At 45.3% G+C, this 13,387-nt stretch overlaps 2 protein-coding genes across 4 annotated transcripts in view; both read left to right on the top strand.

Moving 5' to 3' along the window:
* The window catches only part of LOC120919212 (NXPE family member 1-like), a 193,010-nt gene extending 191,240 nt beyond the window's left edge, over positions 1–1,770 (top strand). For all 3 annotated transcript variants that reach the window (XM_040331263.1, XM_040331265.1, XM_040331262.1), the window contains one exon: positions 492–1,770. In XM_040331263.1, coding sequence (XP_040187197.1) covers positions 492–1,027 — 536 coding nt within the window. In that variant the 3' untranslated portion in view covers positions 1,028–1,770. The remainder of the gene's footprint in view (positions 1–491) is intronic.
* The window catches only part of LOC120919213 (NXPE family member 4-like), a 242,112-nt gene that overhangs the window by 191,250 nt on the left and 37,475 nt on the right, over positions 1–13,387 (top strand). Inside the window, exon 2 of the mRNA XM_040331266.1 lies at positions 9,883–9,986. Coding sequence (XP_040187200.1) covers positions 9,897–9,986 — 90 coding nt within the window. The 5' untranslated portion in view covers positions 9,883–9,896. The remainder of the gene's footprint in view (positions 1–9,882; positions 9,987–13,387) is intronic.

Genomic DNA, 13,387 nt, shown 5'->3' with positions numbered 1-13,387 from the left:
ATTTATGAGCAAATGAGGCATGCTTTGGACATTGGTTTAAGATGCTTCTGAGAGCATTTCAAGTTTATTGACAGAGTGAAGGCGAGCAATAATTGTTGAGGGTTGGATTAAGGACCGTGGTCAGCTCATATATGGCAGATTACAAATGGGGATGGACTTGTTTATTGGAACTAAAAACCCTGTGTGGGTTTTGATGTGCAATTTATCCTAACAGATTACTCAAACTAGAATATCATGAGCCAAAAGAATCGATTGAATTAAATACATGCTTATCCTGACTGAACTGCATTTTTTTTTAACTATGTATTATTTTTGTTCTTGTTAAGGTTTTATACAATGATTTGGTACTTTTTTGGAGATTAGTCTTCTGCCTAACAATAAATAAAAAATTATGTCATTTTGGTGGATTTTTGCCAAGGTCTAATAAAAAATACAAGGTATGCTTTTTAAAAATACATAATCATTTGCTTTTTGATCTTTTTCTTTACCAGATCTGACATTTTTTGAGACCCACATGCCTGGTTGGCATAAGACCTATATAGCATTTGACTTGCAAAACAGCATCTACATTCAATGGAAGAAACATGGACATCCATTTGTAACTATGAGCTTTTTCAATGTCAAAACTCAATCCTATATCACCAATGAACTCGACCAGCTTGGTGGCGGCTCCAACACAATTGTTGTGATAGCTGTAGGACAGCACTTCCGGCCCTTTCCTTTTCCCGTGTTCATCAAAAGGCTTCTCAGCATACGAAGGGCCATAGAGAGCCTGTTTTTACGAAGCCCAGATACAAAAGTTATCATAAAGTCTGAGAACACCAGGGAGATTAACTCTGATGTAGAGCGATTTAGTGACTTTCACGGATATATTCAGTACCTCTTAGTAAAGGACATCTTCAGTGGACTTAATGTTGGGATAATAGACGCTTGGGACATGACCACAGCATTTGGCTCTAGAAATGTCCACCCCCCGGAGCCTGTTGTTAAGAATCAGATCAACTTGTTTTTGTCTTATATCTGTTAAATATTTTTTAAATATATGTTTACATTTATTGTCCTTTTACTATAAAATAGTTTTATTGTTAAAGCTAAACATCTGCAAACAGTGCAGATGTCCAGTCCAGTCATATAGTATGTATAAGGCTGATTTTATTTGCTATGGGATTTGTATTTTGGCCAAAGCATTCTGGAATTACAAAGCCCTGTGAGACAGCAAGTTTTTTCTACTGCAGATATAAACGACAGTTAGGTCACGTTCAAACTCCAGGTCCTTGATTGGACAGTGAGGGGGCAAAGCAGGCAGCATGGGCTTGTCCTTCTGCTGACTCTCTTTCTCTTATCAGCATGTTCCCTGTCAGTAAATGCAGCATATGTGATTGACTCCTAGCATTGCCCTTCTTTTTCAGAGTTTGAAATCAGATCTGAATGGCGGCATTCTAGATCTGCTTCACCTACCTCAGGTCTAACAACCTCTGCTGCATCTAACGCTATTGTATCCTCTAAAAAACGTTACCCTTTTGCACCCTAATCTTCTGACTGTCTATCTTAGACATGGCGCTGGCTACACCTTTTGATGAAACTACCAGACATTCGCCTAGAGAATCCAAGGGTTCCACAGACAGCCTCATGCAGTTACCTTCAGCGTTACAAACTCCCTTCTCTGAAGCAGCGAGGAAGCCCAAAATTCATGAAGCCAGGAAGCCCTGAGTTTGGGAGGAAATAATAACAGCCTTCTGCAAATTATCAACAAAACTTCTCAAATAATTCGAACATACAGATGGATCAATACATGGACAATGCCACTGTAACGGTCAGCACCGTTTACGACCTTCCATCCCATCCAAGACAGCTCATCTGACACACAGACAAATCAGCAGTCATCCCATTTTCCCAGAATCAAGACGAGACACAGCTCTGTGCTTGTTCCAAATGTAATGAACAACTTTAATGGTTTCTTCTCAGTCTTATATACAGTACAGGGCATTAAAGGAACAATCAACTCCCCACCCACACACTAAGGCTAATTACTAACCATTCTAGACAGGTCGGCGCCGGCCTATAATTATCATGTCTAATCACTGCACATTCCTTCATTAACAGCATAACAAACAAAACCCCATCACACACTGAGTTCCCTAGGCAGACGTTCCGTCTCCGCATACAGCTTGACACCTATTCACACCTCTGAGTATCACTAGGCTTTAGACAGTGTTATCACACATAAACAGTATTTAGCATGCATAATTAGAGTTCTGGGAGCAGACCTGGATTAACACCTGTCCGTTACAACACCTTTACACAAGGACAATGAAATGTCTTCCAGGCCCTGACTCAATTAGCATGTCACTAGTCAGGGCTAAGCATAGAAATGAGTCATAGAATATTCTTTGCAGGCATTAAGGAATATACTGTAAATCACTGTCCACGCCAAAACAATCCAACATGTGTCCCCCATCTCCTGGCTCAATCTGTGCCCAAAAGTCACTCCTGTTACATGGCTCCCTCCTTGTGGGACACTCCGGCAGACCCGGCTTGATCCTTTTCGGGTCAACTTGGGGATGTCCGGAACTAGGAGGCCGGGATGACGTCTGTTTGCCGGGATAAACCATCAGCATTGCCATTTGGCTTACCAGGTCGGTAGCTGATGGTGAAGGTGAATAATGGAATTCAGTTCTGGAACAGTCACTTGCTTTGCTCTCTCAATGGCTCCCAAAACCTGTTGCTGATGCTCTTGGGAGAGATAGGACACCACCTGGATGCAAATCCCATTTAATCTTTTGACAATTTCAGCCTGTTTGTGCATTTCAATGTTCAAGCCACGGGACATCTCATAATACATGACGTAGTGTCGTTGTATCTCTGATTTCTCACTGGCCAACTTGTCACATTCCCATTTTAGACTGTGATATTGTGCCGGATCTACAGTACATGTCGGGGAAGGTAGTCTTACCCGGGTCTCAGCAGCAAGCGAGTTGGTTCCAGCAACGTGGGTTGGGGCACAGGTAGTCACTGTGTGGGCTTCAACGGGACACATCGGGGCGTACGCAGAAACAAGGGGGGCCAAATCATTCCCCAGTAGTACATCTGCTGGCAATTCCTTCATCACCCCCACATTCACATGTCCCGAACCAACCCCCCAATCCGGGTGAACCCGGGCAACGGGTAGCCGGAAGACGGTGCCTCCCGCTACTCTTACGGCTACGGTGTCTCCAGTGTGCTGGCTCTCTGGGATGAGTTTCTTCCGTAGCAGTGTCATTGTGGCCCCAGAATCGCGTAGTCCATTGGCTACCTTTCCATTGACCCAGACAGTCTGCCTGTGTTGCTGCCTGTTGTCCTGGTTAGCTGCTTGTATCGGATCTGCCTCGTGATGGCATACCTGGCCAAAAGTGCTTCTTTTACCAGTCCATAGTTCATAATATCCTTGTCTGGGATGGCCCTGAACGCTTCACTGGCCCGGCCGGACAATTTCCCAGACAAAATGGTAACCCATTCCTCTGTGGGCACCCGGTGTAGGGCACATTGCCGTTCAAAATCAGCAAGATACCCATCAATCTCCCCTTCAGTTTCAATGAAGTTCTTAAAAGCAGCAAAATGTATCTTTCTCCTTTCAGTTGGTGCTGCTGTGACTTCTGCTGCTGCAGAACGTCTTTGCCGTAGCCAATTTGCGTCCACAGCAGCTATAACTCGGTCTATGATCTCTGGTGGAGGGTTAGGACCATAGTGTGCCAGTCTTAGTTTGACAGCCCGATCAAAGCTTGCCTCCTCCGGGGTCCTGTCTGTTAAGTTGGGTCTTTCCTCTCCATCCATTTGGACAAGTTCTGTGATCACGTCCATCTTCTTATGGTTGCTGGCTGGTCTGCCACGGTTCTCCAGTAGTCCTTGTAGCTGTCCTTTAAGCAATGGAATTATCCCGCTGCTAGCCACCAATTGTAACGGTCAGCACCGCTTACTACCTTCCATCCCATCCAAGACAGCTCATCTGGCACACAGACAAATCAGCAGGCATCCCATTTTCCCAGAATCAAGACGAGACACAGCTCTGTGCTTGTTCCAAATGTAATGAACAACTTTAATGGTTTCTTCTCAGTCTTATATACAGTACAGGGCATTAAAGGAACAATCAACTCCCCACCCACACACTAAGGCTAATTACTAACCATTCTAGACAGGTCGGCGCCGGCTTATAATTATCATGTCTAATCACTGCACATTCCTTCATTAACAGCATAACAAACAAAACCCCATCACACACTGAGTTCCCTAGGCAGACATTCTGTCTCCGCATACAGCTTGACACCTATTCACACCTCTGAGCATCACTAGGCTTTAGACAGTGTTATCACACATAAACAGTATTTAGCATGCATAATTAGAGTTCTGGGAGCAGACCTGGATTAACACCTGTCCGTTACAACACCTTTACACAAGGACAATGAAATGTCGTCCAGGCCCTGACTCAATTAGCATGTCACTAGTCAGGGCTAAGCATAGAAATGAGTCATAGAATATTCTTTGCAGGCATTAAGGAATATACTGTAAATCACTGTCCACGCCAAAACAATCCAACATGTGTCCCCCATCTCCTGGCTCAATCTGTGCCCAAAAGTCACTCCTGTTACAGCCACCACTCATGGATGGTCACGAGCAACCTGGAACAACTACTGACTGAGCTCCATACCCTCTGAAATTAGCTGGAGGACATCAAGAACCACGCCTGCCATAGCAACATAAGAATACGTGGGCTAGTGGCAACGCTGTATCCTGGCCTAGGCTAACAAGGCCCAGGACTAGGGCAGCACTTTGCAGGGGGGGCAGCACAAAAAGAGTCCCCAGCCGACTTGCGCTACACTGTTAGGCATTCCGCAACTGTGTGTGTGTGTGAGGGGGGGCGCTTCTAATTTTGACTGTTCTATCATCCTGGACCACAAACCTTCCTCACTGTGCTATGTTTCTGTTGCACCATTGGCATTGTTATATTTTCTTAGTCCTCTCAATAAAATTATCAGAAATTTGTGCTTAAAGTAGAAGTATAATCAACACTTTTTTTTCATTCTGGATAGAGTAAGGGAAGGTTATAGCCCCTGTCAGTTTTACCATCCCTGTCCAATTGTGAAGATTTTCCTTCACTTCCTGCCCCATAGCCAAATAGAAAGTGAGAAAAAAATATGCAAATTAAGGGAATCCATTGCCCACCCCCAGGACCCTCAGAAATAGTGTCCCGCCCCTCCTGAAAATTTTAGGGCGGGTCTTAAAAAAACAGGGTGTGGTCTTGACAGGAAGGCGTCATATTTAATTTAGGAGGTGCAGAAATTTAGTCAGGCCTAGGGCAGCACAAAACCTAAATACACTACTGGCTGGTGGTTGATCTTCAGGGTTGCATCCTAGCTCTTATAAAGGAAATGGTTCTTGATATCCCAGCTGAATGCCTGGAGATGGACTGGACCCATAGGGCCAGATGGTTTCCCCCCCCCCAGGGATGTAGTGGTAAAATTTGACTTTTAAAAATGACTTAGTTAGCCCTCGAAGCATCTAATATTTTATTCCAGGAGGAGAGGCATGCCCAGCTGCCATTCTGCATGGCTGCACACTGTGACAGCTCCGGCTCTCAGCGGCTCCACAGGGCTCACAGCAGAGGCTATACCTCTATCGATCCTTACCTCTATCCTTCCTCCTTCTTCATGGCCATGAAACACACCCTAAGCTCTTACGTATGGCAAGGTAAACAACTAAGATGTCCTTACAACACTCTCATTAGACACAAAAAAGTGGGTGAGATGGGACTACTAGACATGAAGGATTATCATGTGGCAGTAGTACTAGATCAGCTAAGACAATGGTTCACCCCATCAGGTGCCAAGCATTGGCTAGCCATAGAACAACACTTCACCACGCATGGGCACTTAAATTATTTTCTTCTGGCACAATCCTTTTCTGGTACTACCCCCAAGAAAACCCACCGTACTATACCCGCTGCTGTAGAAGTTTGAAGTTACTTCATTAAAACGTCTCCTACCTCTGTATCCAAGTCTTCCATCCCCATCCCTCTGGAAATCTTCACATTTTTATTACCTAATGTGCCCCACAGGCAAAGTTCCCCCCTGAACTCAATCCTCCTTCAGGACCTAATGATTAATGGCCAACTGACCCCCACCAACATCATTAGAGAGACTTATAATATCTTGTCCCTGGATCAATATGCTTTTGTGCAAATTTCAGCCTACCTAAGCCGAAATCTGATTCCCTCCCTTGGACTAACCTCTATAGCCTGGTCCTACTGGACCTCCACCTCTCCAAAAGCTAAGGGTATTTCCATTCTATACAACCTCCTTCAATCTAAAACAGAGTTTGTGAAATCTCCTTTCCCTACCAAATGTGAACAAGGGCTGGGTTCCGTATTGTCAGATTCACGCTGGTTGAGGGTCATACAGTACAATTCAATGTACACTAAGGCCGAGATTCTCAAAGGACTTACGACGGCGTATCGCCACGTACGCCGTTGTAAGTCTGAATGAGAGCCGTCGTATCAATGCGCCTGATTCTTAGAATCAGTTACGCATAAATTTGGCTTAGATACGAGCGGCGTAAGTCTCTTACACCGTCGTATCTTAGTTGCATACTTACGCTGGCCGCTAGGTGGCGCTTCCGTAGATTTCCGTGTTGAATATGCAAATTAGCAAGATACGACGATTCACGAACGTACGTGCGCCCGGCGTATCAAGATATGTCGTTTACGTAAGACATAAGCCGGCGTAAAGTTACCCCTCATAAAGCAGGGGTAAGTCATGTTAGGTATGGACGTTGGAAACGTACGAACAGCGTTGTATTTTACGTTGTTTGCGTAAGTTGTCCGTGAATGGGGCTGGGCGTAGGTTACGTTCACGTTGACTAAGCATTGAGCGGGCGCAATTTACTTTGAAAATTCGATGTGATACTGAGCATGCGCGCGCATGCGCCGTTTGTAAAAAGCGTAATTTACGTGAGGACCTAAGAGTGCACTCGCCCTATTTAAGTGGATGACTTTCCTGACTTTCCTGACGTTTTTAGACCGGTGGTAGTCCATATACTGTTTAGTGCCAGATTAATGATCCTTAAAAAGTGGAGGGGCTCCTTCATTCCTAATGTTTCGGATGTAAAAACACTGTGAAGACACAGATGAATCGTACGGTGAGCTATGAGATTGTTTAGCACTCTTTCATAGTGCCTGGGACCAGTAGATTGTTACTCAGACACCACACCTGAATAAGTGTTTTCTTTTGGTTTGATGATTGACTGCAACCATTGCACTGTATTGCCGCGTACCGAGGATTGGACATTCCGACAACAAAACCGTGGATACATTTTCGACGGATGTTGGCTCAAACTTGTCTTGCATACATATGGTCACAGAAATGTTGTCGGAAATTCCGAACGTCAAGAACACGCTGACGTCCAACACGTACAACGGCACTAGAAAAGGGAAGTTTAATTCCAGTCGTGTTAGTAGAAGTTTGGTGAGAGACGATTCGCGCTTTTCAGCCTCATGCTTTTCAGTCCGTTACAGCATGACGAATGTGCTATCTCCATTACGAACGCTAGTTTTACCAGACCGAGCGCTTCCGTCTCGTACTTAATTCAGAACATGTGTGGAATTTTGTGCGTCGGAATTGTCCACACACGATCGGAATTTACGAGAATGGATTTTGTTGTCGGAAAATTTGAGAACCAGCTCTCAAATTTTTGTTGTCGGAAATTCCGACACCAAATTTCCGATGGAGCCTACACACGGTCGGAATTTCAACAAGCTCCTATCGAACATCGAACTGGCCCCACAGGAGTCTTCTCCCCAGGGACCAGTGCCCCACTGTAGTTCTCTAGTTTGTCTCCTATCTGTTTATATAAGGTAGCTCAGCATATACAGTATCTCACAAACGTGAGAAATATATATAAATATTTTATTCTATCTTTTCATGTGACAACACTGAAGAAATTCCACTTTGCTAAAATGTAAAGTAGTGAGTGTACAGCATGTATAACAGTGCAAATTTGCTGTCACCTCAAAATAACTCAACACACAGCCATTAATGTCTAAACTGCTTGCAACAAAAGTGAGTTCACCCCTAAGTGAAAATTTCAAAATTGGGCCCAAAATGTCAATATTTTGTGTGGCCACTATTATTTTCCAACACTGCCTTAACCCTCTTGGGCATGGAGTTCACCAGAGCTTCACAGGTTGCCACTGGAGTCCTCTTCCACTCCCCCATGACGACATCATGGAGCTGGTGGATGTTAGAGACCATGCGCTCCTGCACGTTGCATTTGAGGATGCCCCACAGATGCTCAATAGGGTTTAGGTCTGGAGACATGCTTGGCCATTTCATCACCTTTACCCTCAGCTTCTTTAGCAAGGCAGTGGTCATCTTGGGGATGTTTTTGGGGTCAGTTTCTGAAGGGAGGAGATGATGCTCTGCTTCAGTATGTAACAGTAGATGTTGGCATTCATAGTTCCTTCAACGAACTGTAGCTCCCCAGTGCCGGCAGCACTTATGCAGCCCCAGACCATGATACTCCCACCACCATGTTTGACTGTAGGCAAGATACACCTGTCTTTGTATTCCTCACCTGGTTGCCGCCACACACGCTTGACACCATCTGAACCAAATAAGTTTATCTTGGTCTAATCAGACCAAAGGACAAGGTTTCAGTAATCCATTCTTAGTCTGCTTGTCTTCAGCAAACTCTTTGTGGGCTTTCTTGTGCATCATCTTTAGAAGAGGCTTCCTTCTGGGATGACAGCCATGCAGACCAATTTGATGTAGTGTACGACATATGATCTGAGCACTGACAGGCAACACTCATATGTCTATTTCCCAAAAGCAACCTCTGGATATGACGCTGAGCATGCGCACTCAACTTTTTTGGTAGACCATGGTGAGACCTGTTCTGAGTTGAAACCTGTCCTGTCAAACCGCTGTATGGTCTTGGTCACAATGCTGCAGCTCAGTTTCAGGGTCTTGCCAATCTTCTTATAGCCTAGGCCATCTTTATGTAGAGCAACAATTCTTTTTCAGATCCTTTAGAGATTTCTTTGCAATGGGGTGCCATGTTGAACTTCCAGTGACCAGTATGAGAGAGTGAGAGGGATAACACCAAATTTAACACACCTACTCCCCATTCACACCTGAGACCTTGTAACATTAACGAGTCACATGACACCGGGGAGGGAACATGGGTAACTGGACCCAATTTGGATCTTTAGACATTAATGGTTGTGTGTTGAGCAAATTTACACTGTTATACAAGCTGTACACTCACTACTTTACATTGTAGCAAAGTGTAATTTCTTCAGTGTTGTCACATGAAAAGATAGAATAAAATATTTACAAAAATGTGAGGGGTCTAGTGTACTCACTGTATATTGAGTAGCCCACATTGACTTTCTGTTCCTAATTTAGTGTATTTTTCCTTATGTTTAGGGACTACATGGAGGCACTGTGATATAAATGGGACTGAACTATAATGATAAATGTGCAGTCCCCTTTATATTACAGTGCCCCCTTTACAAAGCAGTCCCCTTTATATTACAGCACCCCATTTACATTACAGTGCCCCTGCCATCCCTCTCTTCCCATTTTAATCTCTTCCTCCCCTGCCATAGGAATCATACCATTGGCGGGCGGAAGAGTCATGAGAGGACACACAGGAATTTCTGCACAGCAGCTGGTGAGCGGTGACTGCGGTCTGTGATAGGCTTGTGTGGACCGCGGGAACCACTCGACCCCCACTGTGCAGCCTGGTCATCAACAGGGCGGTCCATGCCCAGGAGGTTGGGGACCCCTGGGTTGGAGGGAGATCAACTGTAAGTATACTGTAAGATTGTAATAATATTTTTTTATTTTTCAGCTTTTGAAGTTGTGATGACTACTACATGGAACCAAACGTTTTTTCTCACTGTTGCATTTTTTACCATCTTGATGACAAGTTTTACAGTGCATTACTCCACAAAGGTAAGTACTAATCACTCAAATTCTTAAAGTAAATCTAAAAGCTCCTGAATGTCAGTCTAAACTGGTCCCAAAATGAAGGAAGGGTTTCAGGACAGCCGCACTCCAAAACTTGTTGATTTTATTGTAAAATTAAAAAACACAGGGTACATGCCACAGCAAACGTTGTACAAGCTGACGCGTTTCACACTAAACTTTAGTGCTTAATCATGATTAAGCACTAAAGTTTAGTGTGAAACTTGTCAGCTTGTACCCCAGCACCTGTGACTTTGGATTCGGTGAGGAGGTTCCTAATTGGTCTCCTTGAGTGGTGATTCTTTTTCTCTAAACAGGTCCCAAATCTAGGTTCTATGTGGTGTACAAGCAGGGCTTTTTTTCTCAGAGAATAGGCACAGGAACTCACCCTCCACGAACCGCTTGCGGACCGTCCACTGTACATTTACCGTGGCAGGACAGCCGCTCTGTGCCAGATCACGTACCTAGTATGTGATCTGCCACCTCTGGGTCTGGGGTGCACGTGACGCCGACAACCCGCTCCCACTGATATTATACGCAGCAGGAGCCCAGCTGTGGTTACTGCGGATTTAATGTCCGCCAGGACATGCCGATTATACATGACACACAAAAAATGAGAAAGGCTAGTGCCATGGAAGTCGGCTAAAACATTGTATTATTATTGTATGTGATAATGTGAACAACATTCAAAAAGAAAGCCAATGCTTTTTGACCGTCAGGCCTTAATCATGAGCCATGATTAAGGCCTGATGGCTGAAACACGTTGGCTTTCTTTTTGACTGTTGTTTACATGCAATAATAAAATTATGTTTTAGCCGACTTCTATGACACACGCCTTTCTCCTTTTTTTTGCATGGACTATATGGAGGTTTACAGAGACTTCACAGGCTGAGTGATGTGTTCCTGAGGCTCACCAGGCATTGCACAGGAGGTAGTAGCTTGGATGCACTTGTTCCAGTACACAGGACACAGGCAGGACAGCAATCTGCTTATGTAAACAAGGAAGATTGTTGTTCTGTCAGAGAGAAAGGTATTGATCCTGTGTTTCTGCAAAGCACCTCCCCCACAGTAAGTAAGCACAATCTAAGCATACATTTAACCATTTGATTGACCCTGATGTTAACACCTTCCTTGCCAGTGTCATTAGTATAGTGACAGTGCATATTTTTTAGCACTGATCATGTATTATGGGCCGTACACACGACCGAACATGTCTGCTGAAACTGGTCCGCGGACCAGTTTCAGAAGACATGTTCGGTCGTGTGTAGGCCCGAGCGGACAGGATTCCAGCATACATTTGCCCGCCGGGCCTTTTTCCAGCGGGCAAATATTTCTGGACTTGTTTTAAAACAGCCCGCTGAAATCCTGCCCGCTCGGACATGTTCGGTCGTCTGTACAGACCTACCGTACATGTCCGAGCGCCCGTCATCCCTCGCATGCGTCGAATGACTTTGACGCATGCATGGAAGCATTGAACTGGCAGGGCCGCCCACGTCGCCGCGTCATCGTTGCGGCGACGGCGCGGACACGCCCCGCGTATTGTTTACGAGCGGATTTTTGTATGATGGTGAGTACAGCCACCATACAGAAATCCCCGGGCAGACATGTACGGTGAAAACGGTCCAGCGGACCGGTTTCATCGTACATGTATGCTCGTCTGTACGCGGCCTTAGTGTCACTGGTCCCCACGTATCCCCCCAAAAGTAACCATCGAATCCTCACCTCTGCTTATTTTTCTGCTTACCTCTATGTCCCCATTCACAGCTCACCTCTTCAGTCCCCTGTCCACAGCTTTACTATGCAGCCCTATATACACTTCACCTTAGCACACCTCCCTCCCATGCATAACTCACCTTTGACCCCCCCATCAACTATTCACCTCTGCACCCCTTCAACCACAGCTTACACCCCAAGACCACAAGTTACCTCTGCACCCCGTCCACATTAACTCTGCCCAAGGTGGCTGCACTCTCATCTAAAGCTCACCCCAACCTACAGCTCTAACCACTGTACAACATGCCCCACCCTCCACAGCTCTCATTTTGCACAATCTGCTCTCCCCTCCCCCTCTACACCTCTTAATTTGCACCACCTGTCTTCTGTCCTCTGCAGCTCTCACCTTTGCAGTAGTTTGCACAAAGCTCTCCCCTCCCAGTTCTCCTCTCTGCACAAATTTCCACACCACTGCTGTACAGTCCTCTCTGCTAAAATCCCCCCCCCCCCCCAGCTTCTCCTCTCTGTACAAATCCCCCCACTTCCCAGCTCTCCTCTCTGCTAAAATTCCTCCTATCTCTCCTTTCGCACAAATCCCCTCTTCCCCCACTTTCCCAGCTCTCTTCTCTGCTAACATTTCCTTGCCTCTATCCATGAATCCCCCCATGTGCATTTCCCCAGATCTCCTCTCTGCAAAATCCCTCCCAGTTATCCTCTCTACACATTTCCCCCTCAGCTCCCCTCTCTGCTACCCCCCCTCACTTTCACAGTTCTCCACAAATCCCCTCTCCCTCCACTGTTCTCCTCTCTCCACAAATTCACAACAGCTCTCCTCTCTGTAAAACATCCCCCCCACCAGCTCTCCTCTCTGTAAAACACCCCCACCAGCTCCCCTCTGCACAAATTTACCCCAATTCTCCTCTCTGTACAAATCCCCCCCCCCAACATTCCCCTCTGCTATCCCCCCCCCCTTACACACACTATCACAATTATCCTCTCTTCACAAATTCAGTCTCTGGAAAACTCCCCCCCCCCCTTTTCATTCACATCTCCCATACTCTTCCACCACCACTGCTCTATATAGTATGTGTAGGCTTTTTTTTTTTTTTTAACTCAACCAATTGAAGAGCAATCTGAACTGTAGTTGAGGCTGAGGTGAAGTTTCAGGGCTCCTCAGTTCCATGCTAAAAGGGGAGTAGCGGTGGCAGGTGGTGAGGGACGCTGCCTCCTGAATTACCACATGCATCTGTAGGTTGAGGTGCTGCATAGCTCCCAACTGTCCCTGATTTCGAGTGACTGTCCCTTATTTGGAGCAATGTCCCTCTGTCCCTCATTCCTCATCATTTGTCCCTCATTTTGGTCTAATCTATATAGTTGTATATAAAATGCACTTTTTATCTCTCAAAAAAAGTTTCCCAGTGCTAAATCTTTCATCCAAATTCTAAATTGCTGCATTTGTAAAATTTAAAAGCCAATATAAAGGAATATTAATGGTAAAAAAAAACTTGTGGATTTAATTAAACTTTTCTTGGTTAATTCTTCTTTAAGGGGGTGTGGCAGGGGGCGTATGCCTACATACGTTTGCTAGTAGGTGTCCCTCATTCCCATCTCAAAATGTTGGGAGGTATGGAATACCAGCGTGGTCTACCACCTTATAGAGGTATGCCGGGGCAGCC

Source organism: Rana temporaria, chromosome 12 (genome assembly GCF_905171775.1).
Source record: "Rana temporaria chromosome 12, aRanTem1.1, whole genome shotgun sequence".
Taxonomy (NCBI): domain Eukaryota; kingdom Metazoa; phylum Chordata; class Amphibia; order Anura; family Ranidae; genus Rana; species Rana temporaria.
This window is presented reverse-complemented; position numbering and strand designations above follow the sequence as displayed.